The sequence below is a fragment of the Lithobates pipiens genome, unplaced genomic scaffold (genome assembly GCF_037356315.1).
Source record: "Lithobates pipiens isolate NorthernLeopardFrog02 unplaced genomic scaffold, aLitPip1_a1.2 Scaffold_22, whole genome shotgun sequence".
Lineage (NCBI taxonomy): Eukaryota > Metazoa > Chordata > Amphibia > Anura > Ranidae > Lithobates > Lithobates pipiens.
Window position 1 is genome coordinate 759,962 of NW_027507784.1, and position 22,088 is coordinate 782,049.

Genomic DNA, 22,088 nt, shown 5'->3' on the forward strand with positions numbered 1-22,088 from the left:
GAATAAAAAACACAGTAAGATCGCCTGTCAGTATTTAGCGCTCGCTTTACATCACAGAGCTCCCTTCCCTGAAGTGACGGAGCCAATCAGTGGGTGCTGGCGGTCAATCATTGGTCGGCACCCACTGATCAGCTTGTGCTGTAACCAATCACGGGGTGGCGGGCACGTGTGCACACACCCGCTACCGGGAAGTGCTGGATCATGTATGCGATCCAGCGCAGAGGCCGCTTTGCATGCAAGTGATGTGGTCGGCGAGCGGTTAATAGAATTAGCCACCAAATGGACAGCAAGGCACCAGAGAGTCTATAATGAGTCTTTTATTGCCAGATGGGAAATCCTACAAGCATTCAGAGGAAAACATGCTGGGAGGATGAGGGAGGATGAGGGAGGATGAGGGAGGCCGAGACACTGGAAGACTTTGTATTGGGTCTCCATTAGCTTCATCCAGAATACGATGTTCTGGGGTTAGAAGATCAGCGATAATCTGATGGGGTCATTTCAGGCTGCCAGACCCTTTTCTACCCCCTGCAATTCCTTCAGGAGATGTGGTTCTCGTCTCCACTCTTCCCTCAGTCCTTCCTTTGGGAAATCGGGTACTCGTCTCCACTCTTCCCTCAGTCCTTCCTCCAGGAGATGTGGTTCTCGTCTCCACTCCTTCCTCCTGGACTACCTGGCCCAGGAGCTGGTCCTCGTGTTCTTGCAGAGGTCTAGATGTAGACGTTACATTTCCATTCTCTTCTGAATACAAAAAGTGAACAGAGAAATGTTATCAGAACTACAAAACCTCTTTCATTATTGTACATCACATCTTCATTACAATAGGGTTATGCTGCCACCTTATCTTAAAGTGATTGGACAGTGGCAAAAAAGACAGGAAGTCCCCTCCCAGGCACAACCCCTCCCAGCCACAACCCCTCCCAGCCACAACCCCTCCCAGGTAGGCCAGGCTCCAGTTTTTTGCTAGTGTCTTAAGTGATGGTCATGCCGGTGCTGCTCTCTGCATGAAAATAGTTTCTCAACTTTCCATCAAGGATTTGGTTTTACCCAGATCCATTTTCCTACAGCTTTTTAACACTCACGGGAATGGTACCTGGACCCCAAAGCAGTGATCCCCAGCTGGGGAGAGGAGTACCCGAAGGCACTTGTGGCAAATCCCACCATGATGGTTGAAGGTTGGACCCATTCAGGGAGCCCTGGAATAGTCATATGCTGAGAGGGACTAGTGAAGCCTCTGGGACGGTAACACGGTGTCACTGTGTGCAGGTTGGGATGGAAGGACGGTAACACGGTGTCCAGGTTGGGATGGAAGGACGGTAACACGGTGTCCAGGTTGGGATGGAAGGATGGTAACACAGTGTTGCTGTGTCCAGGTTGGGATGGAAGGACAGTGTCCAGGTTGGGATGGAAGGACGGTAACACGGTAAGTACTCTGGTACCACTTGAAAAGGATTTACTTACAGTTCAAAAACCTGCCGATCCCTCCTCTACCAAGAAACATTCCTTTCGGAAGTCTCAGGCCTCCGCAGGCACAGTGACCCCAGAAACTGTGAATTCCCAAGACTCCTATAATTCAGGGATAAGTCCTTCTCAATGAAGAGGTGCCCACACTCGCTTGGGTCACGGGGATGTTTGCAGGCTTTTGTGGAGGTTGCTGAAGATTGGGTGGAATTTCAGAGCCGCCCCCCTCCAAGGTTCATGCTTTCTAATGGTTCTTTGAATCCACCAAAATAAATTTGTGCTTTTCCAAGCTCTCAATCATCTAACTGAATGATCACTCCTTGGAGGTAGATGACAAAAAGCTTTGCAGTTTGTTGTCCTGGTTGGGATGGAAGGACAGCGACACCGTGTTACCGTCCTTCCATCCCAACCTGGACACTGTCCTTCCATCCCAACCTGGACACCGTGTTACCATCCTTCCATCCCAACCTGGACACAGCAACACCGTGTTACCATCCTTCCATCCCAACCTGGACACAGCGACACCGTGTTACCATCCTTCCATCCCAACCTGGACACTGTCCTTCCATCCCAACCTGGACACCGTGTTACCGTCCTTCCATCCCAACCTGGACACAGCGACACCGTGTTACTGTCCTTCCATCCCAACCTGGACACTGTCCTTCCATCCCAACCTGGACACAGCAACACCGTGTTACCATCCTTCCATCCCAACCTGGACACTGTCCTTCCATCCCAACCTGGACACAGCGACACCGTGTTACTGTCCTTCCATCCCAACCTGGACACTGTCCTTCCATCCCAACCTGGACACAGCAACACCGTGTTACCATCCTTCCATCCCAACCTGGACACCGTGTTACCGTCCTTCCATCCCAACCTGGACAAAGCGACACCATGTTACCATCCTTCCATCCCAACCTGGACACCGTGTTACCGTCCTTCCATCCCAACCTGCACAGTGACACCGTGTTACCGTCCTTCCATCCCAACCTGGACACTGTCCTTCCATCCCAACCTGGACACAGCGACACCGTGTTACCATCCTTCCATCCCAAACTGGACACCGTGTTACCGCCCTTCCATCCCAACCTGGACACCGTGTTACCGTCCTTCCATCCCAACCTGGACACCGTGTTACCGTCCTTCCATCCCAACCTGGACACCGTGTTACCGTCCTTCCATCCCAACCTGGACACAGCGACACCGTGTTACCATCCTTCCATCCCAAACTGGACACCGTCCTTCCATCCCAACCTGGACACTGTGTTACCGTCCTTCCATCCCAACCTGGACACCGTGTTACCGTCCTTCCATCCCAACCTGGACACCGTGTTACCGTCCTTCCATCCCAACCTGGACACCGTGTTACCGTCCTTCCATCCCAACCTGGACACAGCGACACCGTGTTACCATCCTTCCATCCCAAACTGGACACCGTCCTTCCATCCCAACCTGGACACTGTGTTACTGTCCTTCCATCCCAACCTGGACACTGTCCTTCCATCCCAACCTGGACACAGCGACACCGTGTTACCATCCTTTCATCCCAACCTGGACACCGTGTTACCGTCCTTCCATCCCAACCTGGACACCGCGACACCGTGTTACCATCCTTCCATCCCAAACTGGACACCGTCCTTCCATCCCAACCTGGACACCGTGTTACCATCCTTCCATCCCAAACTGGACACCGTCCTTCCATCCCAACCTGCACACAGTGACACCGTGTTACCGTCCTTCCATCCCAACCTGGACACTGTCCTTCCATCCCAACCTGCACACAGTGACACCGTGTTACCGTCCTTCCATCCCAACCTGGACACTGTCCTTCCATCCCAACCTGCACACAGTGACACCGTGTTACCGTCCTTCCATCCCAACCTGGACACTGTCCTTCCATCCCAACCTGGACACAGCGACACCGTGTTACCGTCCTTCCATCCCAACCTGGACACAGCGACACCGTGTTACCGTCCTTCCATCCCAACCTGGACACCGTGTTACCGTCCCTCCAGCCCAACCTGGACACCGTCCCTCCAGCCCAACCTGGACACCGTCCCTCCAGCCCAACCTGGACACCGTCCCTCCAGCCCAACCTGGACACCGTCCCTCCAGCCCAACCTGGACACCGTCCCTCCAGCCCAACCTGGACACCGTCCCTCCAGCCCAACCTGGACACCGTCCCTCCAGCCCAACCTGGACACCGTCCCTCCAGCCCAACCTGGATACCGTCCCTCCAGCCCAACCTGGACACCGTCCCTCCAGCCCAACCTGGACACCGTCCTTCCAGCCCAACCTGGACACCGTCCTTCCAGCCCAACCTGGACACCGTCCTTCCAGCCCAACCTGGACACCGTCCTTCCAGCCCAACCTGGACACCCTCCTTCCAGCCCAACCTGGACACCGTCCTTCCAGCCCAACCTGGACACAGCGTTAACGTTTGTGACGGGAGGCACTTTGGGTGGGGGGCCTGTGGAACCCAGCTTCCCTTGGAGAGTCTTTCTATGTTAAGCTGCAGCCGTCAGGAGACAAGGCTCTTCTCACGATGAATGTGGTCTATGCGATCAGGTGTTACCGGATATCGATTGCTGCAATTCGTCAGTCAGATTCGCTGGCTGGAGGAGGTCATACAGCTTCCAAGTCTTACATTTCTTGTTGGATCCCGTATAGATCCATTATTTTCGGTGATGGCCACTTGGGCGATTTGACATCAGTCTTTAGAACCTCAAGTTTGTACAGTTGATGCCTGGACACGGAGATCCCACCCCTCCGTGGCTTGCTACAGAAACTGAAGCCTTTCGTTACAGGGAGGGGCCTTCCTGTCTTTTCTGTCAGTGTCCTAGGTGGATAGGTGGTGGTGGGGGGGGGATCACATGTTCCTGTACCTCCTCCAGCCCCCCCCCCGTTTCTCCATCATTCTCTGCTCCGGAGCTGCTCACATACCATTCAGGGCAAGCAGAAGTCTTACTGCTCACTGGTTTTCCACGCGTTGAGTGCAGCCATGACAACCCTCCAATCATGTGATTATGTGCTTCCTGATATGCTGCATGCCACTCCCACTGTATGAGGATATAGGGCAGAGGGCTGTGTGGTGACCAATGGAGGTACAAGAATGGTTTGTTATCTCACATATACTGTATTTCCTGCAGGGAGCAGGCGTGGCGGGAGGGGGGCACGGAGAACCCAGGAGGTGTTCTACATCAGATCTCAGATAAGGCGTCAAAGCGGGGGAAGGGGGAGGAGTCACTCTTAATGCTTTCAGCTGTGTGTGTAATCTGAGCTTTGCTATTCAGTGTGAAAAGGTTTTATTTCAATAAAGCATTTAAGGTTAGGCTGGAGCTCCACCTACTGGCAGGAAACCGTATCTTCTCACGGTGTGTAGGGGGAGGATTATATCTACCAGAGAAGATGAGATGCCTTCCCAGCAGCATGAGGGCAATAAGATGGAACAAATAGAAGCACCCCAAAAACTGCCTGTGGGGGAGAGCGGAGCAGAAAACCACGATGAGCACCAACAACCCCCTACAGGGGGCATTCTTTTCCATCCACTTCTACAACAGCTACAGGATGGGGAGGGACCCCAGTGTTCTCTACCAGGTGGGGCCCCAGTTACAGAGGTACAAAGGAACAGCAACCGACATAAATATGTACGTCACCTTCGTGTACACACCTTGTTCTGGGCTTTCCGAGTCCTCCTCATAAGAGACGGTGAGGTCCAAGCACACCTAGGAGAAAAGAGGGGCGCTTATAAGAATCACCACCAGGAGCCAAACAGACTCTTCCCGCCCCCAGATATACATCCCGCGCCCTTCCCGGACCCAGATAGACACCCCGCACCCTGTTACCAGAAATACACCAGCACCCTTCCCGCCCCCAGATATACACCCCGCACCCTTTCCGCCCCCATATATACACCCCGCACCCTTCCCGTTACCAGATATACACCTCGCACCCAGATATACACCCCGCACCCTTCCCATTATCAGATAGACACCCCACACCCTGTTACCAGAAATACACCAGCACCCTTCCCGCCCCCCAGATATACACCCCGCACCCTTTCCGCCCCCATATATACACCCCGCACCCTTCCTGTTACCAGATATACATATTACAGCCCCAGACAAAAGGGTTATACATTCAAGCTGCCAGTAATTTCCCGGCTCCCTTATGCTGATAGATGCTCTTTAGATGGGCTCACCATGGCTGAATTCAGCCCCAAATATATCCCAAACATCCCCTACTGGTGTGAGATTTCCCCCTCTGATCACTTACCTGAGGTGTAAAGACGTATTTATAAAGCTTGAAGTGGCGGAAATAAGTGTTCAGAACATAATCTGATATGTGTGGAAGCTGCTGCTGCGTGAAAACCGCGATACTGAATGGAGGTCTCTGAAAAACAAAGAAGAGAGTCACATCGGGCTTCATATACTCCCGATACTGCTGTGTCACCACCTCCCCGTGTCACCATCCGTAGTGCCCGCCCTCCTCGTGTCACCATCCGGAATGCCCGCCCTCCTCGTGTCACCATCCGGAATGCCCGCCCTCCCCATGTCACCATCCAGAATGCCCGCCCTCCCCGTGTTAGTATTACCAATGTTTGTGGCACTCACGTGGACAGCATGGCACAGCAGCAGCTCCTTGAAGTACTGATAACACTCGTCCACATTTCCCAGTGAGGTCTCTAGATGGGACAAACACAATTATCTGCATATTAAGGGAGAGAGGGAGAGAGGGAGAGGTAAGAACAGTGCTCTTCAGAACGAGGAGTTAGAAAGGGGTACCGAGGTCTGGGAGATACCTTGTAGAAGACTAGACATAGGAACTGAGCTCTACGAAGATACCTGGGAGATTAGCTGGGGAAATGGATGTCTAGAGGAGAACATGGTGGAGGGATGACTAGGCAGGGAAAAGGTGGTCTGGCGGAAAGCAATGGGGGGGGCGGATGATTAGACAGAAAATGTCGGTCTGGAAGGGACCATGAAGGAGGGATGACTAGACAAAGGAACCCAAATCTACGGAATATGAGAAGACTTGATATGGGATCAGAGGAAACCATTACAGAGGAACCAAGGTCTACATGACATCTCAAAAGAAAAAAACTACGACAAGCTAAGAGAACTGAAGTCCAGATGAAACTAATGAAGGGGGTCCAGAGGACATGTAGGAGAAGAGGAGACCACTGACAAAAGCCGAGGTGCAGAGGAAACCATAGAGGTGGGATGACTTATGCCCCGTACACACGACCGGACTTTTCAACATCAAAAGTCAGACGGAATGATTCCGGCGGACCATTCGATCGTGTGTGGGGCCGCAGCGGACTTTTGATTTGCAAAAGTCTGACAGACTTTAGAAATGGAACATGTTTCAAATTTTTCCGCCGGACCCAGTTCCTACTGAGAAATCCGCTCGTGTGTGTGCTGGTCCGACGGACAAAAACCCGACGCGAGGGCAGCTATTGGCTACTGGCTATGAACTTCCTTATTCTAGTCCGGTCATACGTCATCACGTTCCAATCCGTCGGACTTTGGTGTGATTGTGTGTGGCCAAGTCCGTTCATTCGGAAAGTCTGTTGGAACTCCGTCGGACCTAAGTCTGGTCGTGTGTACGCGGCATTAGGAAACCATGGAGGTGATATGAACAAACAGAAGGCTGAGTGGTGTGGTGGAAAATATAAAGCTGATCCTATAAGCAAATAATTCAATGCACTGATAAGCACAATCACATCTCTCCGTTATAATGGCGGGAAGCGCGCTTCTATATCTCCAAGTAACACAGACAGACGCTGGGATCACGATGAGTTTAGCAAAATCCTTTCTACCATGATCTGCTGCTTTTATTTATACTGTAAACATGAATAAAAGGAAGGCGGTGGCTTCAAAACCAGCCAATCGGACACTTGTCTTATTTCAAAAGAACCAATCACACACATGTATATATTCATATAGAATTTCAGTAGTGACGTGTGCAGAGCCATGCGACAAGCTTTTTGTGAAACAGTGTCTCACAATTTGAGCCTTACATGGCTCTGAACACGATCGTGTACACATTGCCACGGTTACCAATGACGGGAGCCGTATTCTATCATGGCTCAGTGGGCCATCATTTTGTATGGTTATACTATGGTTCCCATGTACTCAGAACTGCTTGCTTGGAGTGTTAATGCGGTCTCCATGAGGTGGCCAGTCTCTTGGTGAGGCATGAATGAACATCCCTAAAAGAGCAAACAGATCTGCCATGTCCACGGGAAGGTTTCCTCATCCAATGGTCTTCCACCAACGTCTGTATGTGTGAATACCCTCACATGAGCGTATTACAGCACAACTGACACCGGGGGGTGTCCGACAACATACATTCATAAAAATGTCCACAACAGAGGAAACCATGGAGGTGGGATGACCAAGTACAAGAACTGTGGCCTTAAAGGAAACATTAGAGGGGAGATGACTAAACTGAAGAAATGAGTCCAGAGGAGCCCATGGAGATGGGATGACTAAAACAAAACACTGAGGCCTAGAGGAACCCATGGAGGTGGAATGACTAAACAGAAGAACTGAGGTGTAGAGGAAACCATGGAGGTGGGTAGAGCTGCACGATTCTGGCTAAAATGAGAATCACGATTTTCGTGATCCATCATCATCTTTCACAATAAAACCAAAAAATTGGGCTAACTTTATTTTTTCGGGGGGTTTTTTCCCCATTCATTAAAGTGTATTTTTTCCCAAAAATTGTGTTTGAAAGAACGCTGGGCAAGAACAGTGCGAGATAAATATTGACATTTTATTCACCAGGGCCTCTGCTAAAAAAAAATTATATATATATATATATATATATATATATATATATATATATATATATATATATATATATATATATATATATATATATATATATATATATATATATATATATATATATATATATATATAATGTTTTGGGGTTCCAAATAATTTTCTAGCAAAAAATATTGATTTAAACTTAAGAAACAAGTGTCAGAAAAAGATTTAGACTTTAAATGGTTAAACTTCCTGCATTTACACCTTGTTAAAAACTTGGCAGACTGCCTGGATTTCTTCTTTACACACAGAAGTTTATCCCTTTGATCTAAGAAGGAAGCCTACACACGACCGGACTTTGAGGGACTAGGTTCGACAGAGTTCCGAATGAACGGACTTGGCCACACACAATCACACCAAAGTCCGACGGATTCGAACGTGATGACGTACGACCGGACTAGAATAAGGAAGTTCATAGCCAGTAGCCAATAGCTGCCCTCGCGTCGGTTTTTGTCCGTCGGACCTTTGATGTTGAAAAGTCCAGTCGTGTGTACGTGGCATTAGTTACAATTTTTCATGTGAAAAACTTGGCAGACTGCCCAGATGTCAAATGTTTTCTTGACAGCTGAGTGAGCAGATAAGTCTCTCCACTTGTTATATGAAAGAATTGGCAAACTGCAATAGAGATGGGGGGGGGGGGGGGGTTGAATTGAGATCAAGATTTTTTTATGATTAATTGTGCAGCTCTAGAGGTGGGATCACTAAACAAAAGAACCGAGGACTAGGAGACACCATGGAGGTGAGATGACTAAACAGAAGAAGAACCGAGGACTAGGAGACACCATGGAGGTGAGATGACTAAACAGAAGAACTGAGGACTAGGAGACACCATGGAGGTGAGATGACTAAACAGAAGAAGAAGAACAGAGGACTAGGAGACACCATGGAGGTGAGATGACTAAACAGAAGAACCGAGGACTAGGAGACACCATGGAGGTGAGATGACTAAACAGAAGAAGAACCAAGGACTAGGAGACACCATGGAGGTGAGATGACTAAACAGAAGAACCGAGGACTAGGAGACACCATGGAGGTGAGATGACTAAACAGAAGAACCGAGGACTAGGAGACACCATGGAGGTGAGATGACTAAACAGAAGAAGAACCAAGGACTAGGAGACACCATGGAGGTGAGATGACTAAACAGAAGAAGAACCAAGGACTAGGAGACACCATGGAGGTGAGATGACTAAACAGAAGAAGAACCAAGGACTAGGAGACACCATGGAGGTGAGATGACTAAACAGAAGAAGAACCGAGGACTAGGAGACACCATGGAGGTGGGATGAATAAACAGAAGAACCGAGGACTAGGAGACACCATGGAGGTGAGATGACTAAACAGAAGAACCGAGGACTAGGAGACACCATGGAGGTGAGATGACTAAACAGAAGAAGAACAGAGGACTAGGAGACACCATGGAGGTGAGATGACTAAACAGAAGAAGAACCGAGGACTAGGAGACACCATGGAGGTGAGATGACTAAACAGAAGAAGAACCGAGGACTAGGAGACACCATGGAGGTGAGATGACTAAACAGAAGAATTGAGGACTAGGAGACACCATGGAGGTGAGATGACTAAACAGAAGAAGAAGAACAGAGGACTAGGAGACACCATGGAGGTGGGATGACTAAACAGAAGAACCGAGGCCTAGGAGACACCATGGAGGTGAGATGACTAAACAGAAGAACCGAGGACTAGGAGACACCATGGAGGTGAGATGACTAAACAGAAGAACCGAGGACTAGGAGACACCATGGAGGAGAGATGACTAAACAGAAGAACCGAGGACTAGGAGACACCATGGAGGTGAGATGACTAAACAGAAGAACCGAGGACTAGGAGACACCATGGAGGAGAGATGACTAAACAGAAGAACCGAGGACTAGGAGACACCATGGAGGTGAGATGACTAAACAGAAGAACCGAGGACTAGGAGACACCATGGAGGAGAGATGACTAAACAGAAGAACCGAGGACTAGGAGACACCATGGAGGTGAGATGACTAAACAGAAGAACCGAGGCCTAGGAGACACCATGGAGGTGAGATGACTAAACAGAAGAACCGAGGACTAGGAGACACCATGGAGGTGAGATGACTAAACAGAAGAAGAACTGAGGACTAGGAGACACCATGGAGGAGAGATGACTAAACAGAAGAACCGAGGACTAGGAGACACCATGGAGGTGGGATGAATAAACAGAAGAACCGAGGCCTAGGAGACACCATGGAGGAGAGATGACTAAACAGAAGAACCGAGGACTAGGAGACACCATGGAGGTGGGATGAATAAACAGAAGAACCGAGGCCTAGGAGACACCATGGAGGTGAGATGACTAAACAGAAGAACCGAGGACTAGGAGACACCATGGAGGTGAGATGACTAAACAGAAGAACCGAGGACTAGGAGACACCATGGAGGTGAGATGACTAAACAGAAGAACCGAGGACTAGGAGACACCATGGAGGTGAGATGACTAAACAGAAGAACCGAGGACTAGGAGACACCATGGAGGTGAGATGACTAAACAGAAGAACCGAGGACTAGGAGACACCATGGAGGTGAGATGACTAAACAGAAGAACCGAGGACTAGGAGACAACATGGAGGTGAGATGACTAAACAGAAGAAGAACCGAGGACTAGGAGACACCATGGAGGTGAGATGACTAAACAGAAGAACTGAGGACTAGGAGACACCATGGAGGTGAGATGACTAAACAGAAGAACCGAGGACTAGGAGACACCATGGAGGTGAGATGACTAAACAGAAGAACTGAGGACTAGGAGACACCATGGAGGTGAGATGACTAAACAGAAGAACCGAGGACTAGGAGACACCATGGAGGTGAGATGACTAAACAGAAGAAGAACCGAGGACTAGGAGACACCATGGAGGTGAGATGACTAAACAGAAGAATTGAGGACTAGGAGACACCATGGAGGTGAGATGACTAAACAGAAGAAGAACAGAGGACTAGGAGACACCATGGAGGTGAGATGACTAAACAGAAGAATTGAGGACTAGGAGACACCATGGAGGTGAGATGACTAAACAGAAGAAGAACAGAGGACTAGGAGACACCATGGAGGTGGGATGACTAAACAGAAGAACCGAGGCCTAGGAGACACCATGGAGGTGAGATGACTAAACAGAAGAAGAACTGAGGACTAGGAGACACCATGGAGGTGAGATGACTAAACAGAAGAACCGAGGACTAGGAGACACCATGGAGGTGGGATGAATAAACAGAAGAACCGAGGCCTAGGAGACACCATGGAGGTGAGATGACTAAACAGAAGAACCGAGGACTAGGAGACACCATGGAGGTGAGATGACTAAACAGAAGAACCGAGGACTAGGAGACACCATGGAGGTGAGATGACTAAACAGAAGAACCGAGGACTAGGAGACACCATGGAGGTGAGATGACTAAACAGAAGAACTGAGGACTAGGAGACACCATGGAGGTGAGATGACTAAACAGAAGAAGAACCGAGGACTAGGAGACACCATGGAGGTGAGGTGACTAAACAGAAGAACCGAGGACTAGGAGACACCATGGAGGTGAGGTGACTAAACAGAAGAACCGAGGACTAGGAGACAACATGGAGGTGAGATGACTAAACAGAAGAAGAACCGAGGACTAGGAGACACCATGGAGGTGAGAGGACTAAACAGAAGAACTGAGGACTAGGAGACAACATGGAGGTGAGATGACTAAACAGAAGAAGAACCGAGGACTAGGAGACACCATGGAGGTGAGATGACTAAACAGAAGAAGAACTGAGGACTAGGAGACACCATGGAGGTGAGATGACTAAACAGAAGAACCGAGGACTAGGAGACACCATGGAGGTGAGATGACTAAACAGAAGAAGAACCGAGGACTAGGAGACACCATGGAGGTGAGATGACTAAACAGAAGAACTGAGGACTAGGAGACAACATGGAGGTGAGATGACTAAACAGAAGAAGAACCGAGGACTAGGAGACACCATGGAGGTGAGATGACTAAACAGAAGAAGAACTGAGGACTAGGAGACACCATGGAGGTGAGATGACTAAACAGAAGAACCGAGGACTAGGAGACACCATGGAGGTGAGATGACTAAACAGAAGAAGAACTGAGGACTAGGAGACACCATGGAGGTGAGATGACTAAACAGAAGAACCGAGGACTAGGAGACACCATGGAGGTGAGATGACTAAACAGAAGAAGAACTGAGGACTAGGAGACACCATGGAGGTGAGATGACTAAACAGAAGAACCGAGGACTAGGAGACACCATGGAGGTGAGATGACTAAACAGAAGAACCGAGGACTAGGAGACACCATGGAGGTGAGATGACTAAACAGAAGAACTGAGGACTAGGAGACACCATGGAGGTGAGATGACTAAACAGAAGAACTGAGGACTAGGAGACACCATGGAGGTGAGATGACTAAACAGAAGAACTGAGGACTAGGAGACACCATGGAGGTGAGATGACTAAACAGAAGAAGAACCGAGGACTAGGAGACACCATGGAGGTGAGATGACTAAACAGAAGAACTGAGGACTAGGAGACACCATGGAGGTGAGATGACTAAACAGAAGAAGAACCGAGGACTAGGAGACACCATGGAGGTGAGGTGACTAAACAGAAGAACCGAGGACTAGGAGACACCATGGAGGTGAGGTGACTAAACAGAAGAATGGAGGTTTAGAGTTCACTTTAGAATAGAAAAGAACCTAGAGAAGGGAAGTGCGGTGTCGGGGTGACTAGAGATGTAAACAGTACAATAAATGTTGAGGACATACAGTAAGTACGAAGGATAGGAGTACAGTAAGCTGGGTGACCATACCAGGTAACTCATTAAGGGTTATTAGAAAAGCATGACTGAGTGTTGGAATCTTACCTACACAGGTACCATGAATCTCCTTCATGATGGAAAATAGACAGGACGTCTGCTCTCTGGTGAATCCATTGTCCCGGCAGAAGCGCACTGTAAAGTAATAGAGATCCAGGAGAGCAGAGGCACGAGGCTCACAAACCTTCTCCTCTGGAGACAGCAGATGGGACAGAGCTCTGGAGGGAAAGGGGATGAGAAATCACAGCGAGGGACATTTACTGTCACAGTTTTCTAACAATATCCAAGAACCTCAGAGATCTCACCTACCGGCGCACATCCTCCGCACTCTCCACTCTCTCCAGAGTCTCCATATCACTCAGCGTGAGATCTCGCCTACATACAAGGACAAACAATTACTTCCCTTCACCACCTGGGAGGACCGAGAGAGACCTAAAGAGGGGGAGCCATGGTCTGGAGGACACTAGAGGGGGAGCCATGGTCTGGAGGACACTAGAGGGGGAGCCATGGTCTGGAGGACACTAGAGGGGGAGCCATGGTCTGGAGGACACTAGAGGGGGAGCCATGGTCTGGAGGACACTAGAGGGGGAGCCATGGTCTGGAGGACACTAGAGGGGGAGCCATGGTCTGGAGGACACTATGGAGGACACTATGGAGGACACTAGAGGGGGAGCCGTGGTCTGGAGGACACTAGAGGGGGAGCCGTGGTCTGGAGGACACTAGAGGGGGAGCCGTGGTCTGGAGGACACTAGAGGGGGAGCCGTGGTCTGGAGGACACTAGAGGGGGAGCCAGGGTCTGGAGGACACTAGAGGGGGAGCCATGGTCTTGAAGACTATAGCGGGAGCAATTGTCTAGGAGGACACATTGGATGACTATAGAGAGGGAGTCATAGTCTGGAGGACTCTATGGTGGACTATAGAGCGGAAGCCATCTTCTGGAGCACTGTAGAGAGGGAGCACTTGTCTGGAGGATACTATGGAGGACTACAGAGAGGAAGCCATGTTCTAGAGGACAGTATGGAGGACTATAGTGAGGGAGCCATGTTCTGGAGGACACTGTGGAGGACTATAGAGAAGAGGCCATGTTCTGAAAGACTATGGAGAACAGAGAGATAGCCATATTCTGGATGAGACTATAGAGAGGGACTCCATAGTGGAGAACAGAGGGGAAGGTGACATCTTGATTTACCACAGACAGATATGAGGCCTCTTCATGGTTTCCTGTTAGAAAAGAAGAGAACACAGTAAAAATAGAAAGATGATAACATAGGGACTCTCCGATAACCTGACACCCCCCCCCCCTGTACAGACCTCTCCAATCACATGACCCCCCCCCCCTGTACAGACCTCTCCGATCACCTGACACCCCCCCCCCCCTCTACAGACCTCCCCGATCACATGACACCCCCCCGTACAGACCTCTCCGATCACATGACACTCCCCCCCCCCTCTACAGACCTCCCCGATCACATGACACCCCCCCGTACAGACCTCCCCGATCACATGACACCCCCCCGTACAGACCTCTCCGATCACATGACCCCCCCCCCCCCTGTACAGACCTCTCCGATCACATGACACCCCCCCCCCCCTGTACAGACCTCTCCGATCACATGACACTCCCCCCCCTGTACAGACCTCTCCGATCACATGACACTCCCCCCCCTGTACAGACCTCTCCGATCACATGACACTCCCCCCCCTGTACAGACCTCTCCGATCACATGACACCCCCCCCCCTGTACAGACCTCTCCGATCACATGACACCCCCCCCCCTGTACAGACCTCTCCGATCACATGACACCCCCCCCCCTGTACAGACCTCTCCGATCACATGACACCCCCCCCCCTGTACAGACCTCTCCGATCACATGACACCCCCCCCCTGTACAGACCTCTCCGATCACATGACCCCCCCCCCCTGTACAGACCTCTCCGATCACATGACCCCCCCCCCCTGTACAGACCTCTCCGATCACATGACACCCCCCCCCCTGTACAGACCTCTCCGATCACATGACACCCCCCCCCCTGTACAGACCTCTCCGATCACATGACACTCCCCCCTGTACAAACCTCTCCGATCACATGACACCCCCCCCCTGTACAAACCTCTCCGATCACATGACACCCCCCCCCCTGTACAGACCTCTCCGATCACCTGACACCCCCCCCTGTACAAACCTCTCCGATCACATGACACCCCCCCCCCTGTACAGACCTCTCCGATCACCTGACACCCCCCCCCCTGTATAGACCTCTCCGATCACATGACACTCCCCCCCCTGTACAGACCTCTCCGATCACCTGACACCCCCCCTGTACAGACCTCTCCGATCACCTGACACCCCCCCCCCCCCCTGTATAGACCTCTCCGATCACATGACACTCCCCCCTGTACAGACCTCTCCGATCACATGACACTCCCCCCCCCCTGTACAGACCTCTCCGATCACATGACCCCCCCGGTACAGACCTCTCCGATCACATGACCCCCCCGTACAGACCTCTCCGATCACATGACACCCCCCCATACAGACCTCTCCGATCACATGACACCCCCCCATACAGACCTCTCCGATCACATGACACCCCCCCATACAGACCTCTCCGATCACATGACACCCCCCCGTACAGACCTCTCCGATCACATGACCCCCCTGTACAGACCTCTCCGATCACATGACACCCCCTGTACAGACCTCTCCGATCACATGACACCCCCGTACAGACCTCTCCGATCACATGACACCCCCCTGTACAGACCTCTCCGATCACATGACACCCCCGTACAGACCTCTCCGATCACATGACACCCCCATACAGACCTCTCCGATCATATGACACTCACCCCCCCTGTACAGACCTCTCCGATCACATGACACCCCCGTACAGACCTCTCCGATCACATGACACCCCCCCTGTACAGACCTCTCCGATCACATGACACCCCCTCTGTACAGACCTATCCGATCACATGACACCCCCATACAGACCTCTCCGATCACATGACACCCCCCCCTGTACAGACCTCTCCGATCACATGACACCCCCCCCCCTGTACAGACCTCTCCGATAACCTGACACCCCCCCCCCTGTACAGACCTCTCCGATCACATGACACCCCCCCGTACAGACCTCTCCGATCACATGACCCCCCCCCCCCCCCCTGTACAGACCTCTCCGATCACATGACACCCCCCCCCCCCTGTACAGACCTCTCCGATCACATGACACTCCCCCCCCCTGTACAGACCTCTCCGATCACATGACACTCCCCCCCCTGTACAGACCTCTCCGATCACATGACACTCCCCCCCCTGTACAGACCTCTCCGATCACATGACACCCCCCCCCCTGTACAGACCTCTCCGATCACATGACACCCCCCCCCCTGTACAGACCTCTCCGATCACATGACCCCCCCCCCCCCCTGTACAGACCTCTCCGATCACATGACCCCCCCCCCCTGTACAGACCTCTCCGATCACATGACACCCCCCCCCCCTGTACAGACCTCTCCGATCACATGACACCCCCCCCCCCTGTACAGACCTCTCCGATCACATGACACTCCCCCCTGTACAAACCTCTCCGATCACATGACACCCCCCCCTGTACAAACCTCTCCGATCACATGACACCCCCCCCCCCTGTACAGACCTCTCCGATCACCTGACACCCCCCCCCTGTACAAACCTCTCCGATCACATGACACCCCCCCCCCTGTACAGACCTCTCCGATCACCTGACACCCCCCCCTGTATAGACCTCTCCGATCACATGACACTCCCCCCCCTGTACAGACCTCTCCGATCACCTGACACCCCCCCTGTACAGACCTCTCCGATCACCTGACACCCCCCCCCCCCCCCCTGTATAGACCTCTCCGATCACATGACACTCCCCCCTGTACAGACCTCTCCGATCACATGACACTCCCCCCCCCCCTGTACAGACCTCTCCGATCACATGACCCCCCCGGTACAGACCTCTCCGATCACATGACCCCCCCCGTACAGACCTCTCCGATCACATGACACCCCCCCATACAGACCTCTCCGATCACATGACACCCCCCCATACAGACCTCTCCGATCACATGACACCCCCCATACAGACCTCTCCGATCACATGACACCCCCCCGTACAGACCTCTCCGATCACATGACCCCCCCTGTACAGACCTCTCCGATCACATGACACCCCCTGTACAGACCTCTCCGATCACATGACACCCCCGTACAGACCTCTCCGATCACATGACACCCCCCTGTACAGACCTCTCCGATCACATGACACCCCCGTACAGACCTCTCCGATCACATGACACCCCCATACAGACCTCTCCGATCATATGACACTCACCCCCCTGTACAGACCTCTCCGATCACATGACACCCCCGTACAGACCTCTCCGATCACATGACACCCCCCCTGTACAGACCTCTCCGATCACATGACACCCCCTCTGTACAGACCTATCCGATCACATGACACCCCCCATACAGACCTCTCCGATCACATGACACCCCCCCCTGTACAGACCTCTCCGATCACATGACACCCCCCCCCCCTGTACAGACCTCTCCGATAACCTGACACCCCCCCCCTGTACAGACCTCTCCGATCACATGACACCCCCCCGTACAGACCTCTCCGATCACATGACCCCCCCCCCCCTGTACAGACCTCTCCGATCACATGACACCCCCCCCCCCTGTACAGACCTCTCCGATCACATGACACTCCCCCCCCTGTACAGACCTCTCCGATCACATGACACTCCCCCCCCTGTACAGACCTCTCCGATCACATGACACTCCCCCCCTGTACAGACCTCTCCGATCACATGACACCCCCCCCCCCTGTACAGACCTCTCCGATCACATGACCCCCCCCCCCCTGTACAGACCTCTCCGATCACATGACCCCCCCCCCCCTGTACAGACCTCTCCGATCACATGACCCCCCCCCCCTGTACAGACCTCTCCGATCACATGACACCCCCCCCCCCTGTACAGACCTCTCCGATCACATGACACCCCCCCCCCCTGTACAGACCTCTCCGATCACATGACACCCCCCCCCTGTACAAACCTCTCCGATCACATGACACCCCCCCCCCCTGTACAGACCTCTCCGATCACCTGACACCCCCCCCCCTGTATAGACCTCTCCGATCACATGACACTCCCCCCCCTGTACAGACCTCTCCGATCACCTGACACCCCCCTGTACAGACCTCTCCGATCACCTGACACCCCCCCCCCCCTGTATAGACCTCTCCGATCACATGACACTCCCCCCTGTACAGACCTCTCCGATCACATGACACTCCCCCCCCCTGTACAGACCTCTCCGATCACATGACCCCCCCGGTACAGACCTCTCCGATCACATGACCCCCCCGTACAGACCTCTCCGATCACATGACACCCCCCCATACAGACCTCTCCGATCACATGACACCCCCCCATACAGACCTCTCCGATCACATGACACCCCCCCGTACAGACCTCTCCGATCACATGACCCCCCTGTACAGACCTCTCCGATCACATGACACCCCCTGTACAGACCTCTCCGATCACATGACACCCCCGTACAGACCTCTCCGATCACATGACACCCCCGTACAGACCTCTCCGATCACATGACACCCCCATACAGACCTCTCCGATCATATGACACTCACCCCCCCTGTACAGACCTCTCCGATCACATGACACCCCCGTACAGACCTCTCCGATCACATGACACCCCCCCTGTACAGACCTCTCCGATCACATGACACCCCCTCTGTACAGACCTATCCGATCACATGACACCCCCCATACAGACCTCTCCGATCACATGACACCCCCCCCTGTACAGACCTCTCCGATCACATGACACCCCCCCCCCTGTACAGACCTCTCCGATCACATGACACCCCCCCTGTACAGACCTCTCCGATCACATGACACCCCCTCTGTACAGTCCTCTCCGATCACATGACACCCCCGTACAGACCCTCTCCAATCACATGACACCCCCGTACAGACCTCTCCGATCACATGACACCCCCCATACAGACCTCTCCGATCACATGACACCCCCTGTACAGACCTCTCCGATCACATGACACCCCCCCTGTACAGACCTCTCCGATCACATGACACCCCCCCTGTACAGACCTATCCGATCACATGACACCCCCCATACAGACCTCTCCGATCACATGACACCCCCCATACAGACCTCTCCGATCACATGACACCCCCCATACAGACCTCTCCGATCACATGACACCCCCCATACAGACCTCTCCGATCACATGACACCCCCCCTGTACAGACCTCTCCGATCACATGACACCCCCCCTGTACAGACCTCTCCGATCACATGACACCCCCCCTGTACAGACCTCTCCGATCACATGACACTCCCCCCCGATCACATGACACTCCCCCCTGTACAGACCTCTCCGATCACATGACACTCCCCCCTACAGACCTCTCCGATCACATGACACCCCCCATACAGACCTCTCCGATCACATGACACCCCCCCTGTACAGACCTCTCCGATCACATGACACCCCCCCTGTACAGACCTCTCCGATCACATGACACCCCCGTACAGACCTCTCCGATCACATGACACTCCCCCCCCTACAGACCTCTCCGATCACATGACACCCCCCATACAGACCTCTCCGATCACATGACACTCCCCCCCCTGTACAGACCTCTCCGATCACATGACACCCCCCATACAGACCTCTCCGATCACATGACACCCCCGTACAGACCTCTCCGATCACATGACACCCCCCCTTACAGACCTCTCCGATCACATGACACCCCCCATACAGACCTCTCCGATCACATGACACCCCCCATACAGACCTCTCCGATCACATGACACCCCCCCCTGTACAGACCTCTCCGATCACATGACACCCCCCCTGTACAGACCTCTCCGATCACATGACACCCCCCCTGTACAGACCTCTCCGATCACATGACACCCCCCATACAGACCTCTCCGATCACATGACACTCCCCCCCCCTGTACAGACCTCTCCGATCACATGACACCCCCCATACAGACCTCTCCGATCACATGACACTCCCCCCCCTGTACAGACCTCTCCGATCACATGACACCCCCCATACAGACCTCTCCGATCACATGACACCCCCGTACAGACCTCTCCGATCACATGACACCCCCCCTTACAGACCTCTCCGATCACATGACACCCCCCCTGTACAGACCTCTCCGATCACATGACACCCCCCATACAGACCTCTCCGATCACATGACACCCCCCATACAGACCTCTCCGATCACATGACACCCCCCATACAGACCTCTCCGATCACATGACACCCCCCCTGTACAGACCTCTCCGATCACATGACACCCCCCCCTGTACAGACCTCTCCGATCACATGACACCCCCCCCTGTACAGACCTCTCCGATCACATGACACCCCCCATACAGACCTCTCCGATCACATGACACTCCCCCCCCTGTACAGACCTCTCCGATCACATGACACCCCCCATACAGACCTCTCCGATCACATGACACCCCCCCCTGTACAGACCTCTCCGATCACATGACACCCCCCCCTGTACAGACCTCTCCGATCACATGACACCCCCGTACAGACCTCTCCGATCACATGACACCCCCGTACAGACCTCTCCGATCACATGACACCCCCGTACAGACCTCTCCGATCACATGACACCCCCCCTGTACAGACCTCTCCGATCACATGACACCCCCCCCTGTACAGACCTCTCCGATCACATGACACCCCCCCTGTACAGACCTCTCCGATCACATGACACCCCCTGTACAGACCTCTCCGATCACATGACACCCCCGTACAGACCTCTCCGATCACATGACACCCCCGTACAGACCTCTCCGATCACATGACACCCCCGTACAGACCTCTCCGATCACATGACACCCCCGTACAGACCTCTCCGATCACATGACACCCCCCCCCCCCTGTACAGACCTCTCCGATCACATGACACCCCCCCTGTACAGACCTCTCCGATCACATGACACTCCCCCCCCGATCACATGACACTCCCCCCTGTACAGACCTCTCCGATCACATGACACTCCCCCTGTACAGACCTCTCCGATCACATGACACCCCCCATACAGACCTCTCCGATCACATGACACTCCCCCCTGTACAGACCTCTCCGATCACATGACACCCCCCCCTGTACAGACCTTTCCGATCACATGACACCCCCGTACAGACCTCTCCGATCACATGACACCCCCCCCTGTACAGACCTCTCCGATCACATGACACCCCCCCTACAGACCTCTCCGATCACATGACACCCCCCCCCTGTACAGACCTCTCCGATCACATGACACCCCCGTACAGACCTCTCCGATCACATGACACCCCCGTACAGACCTCTCCGATCACATGACACCCCCCCTGTACAGACCTCTCCGATCACATGACACCCCCCCCTGTACAGACCTCTCCGATCACATGACACCCCCCCCTGTACAGACCTCTCCGATCACATGACACCCCCCTGTACAGACCTCTCCGATCACATGACACCCCCCCTGTACAGACCTCTCCGATCACATGACCCCCCCCCTGTACAGACCTCTCCGATCACATGACCCCCCCCCTGTACAGACCTCTCCGATCACATGACACCCCCCCTGTACAGACCTCTCCGATCACATGACACCCCCCCATACAGACCTCTCCGATCACATGACGTCCCCCCACAGACCGGTTGCTATGGGAGATCTCACCTGCGGCTCTCTGTCTTCTCTCTTCAGCGTCCCGTCTCCTCGTAACTGTCTCCAAGGCAACGTCCCGCCCTATCTACTATTAGCCACTAAATAAAGACATTTGTCGAGTGACGTGCCTCTC

The 22,088-nt window shown here is 53.0% G+C and overlaps 1 protein-coding gene across 1 annotated transcript; it reads right to left on the reverse strand.

The window, feature by feature from the left end:
• Positions 1–299: 299 nt before the first annotated feature.
• On the reverse strand, positions 300–22,022 carry CFAP119 (cilia and flagella associated protein 119). Its single transcript, XM_077494032.1, has 8 exons — positions 21,915–22,022; positions 14,347–14,378; positions 13,467–13,532; positions 13,206–13,375; positions 6,075–6,145; positions 5,737–5,853; positions 5,132–5,186; positions 300–738 (listed from the first exon to the last, which is right to left on the reverse strand). Exons 2-8 carry the CDS (start codon positions 14,370–14,372, stop codon positions 494–496), a joined length of 750 nt encoding a protein of 249 aa, XP_077350158.1. The 5' UTR covers positions 14,373–14,378; positions 21,915–22,022; the 3' UTR covers positions 300–493.
• Positions 22,023–22,088: the final 66 nt, after the last annotated feature.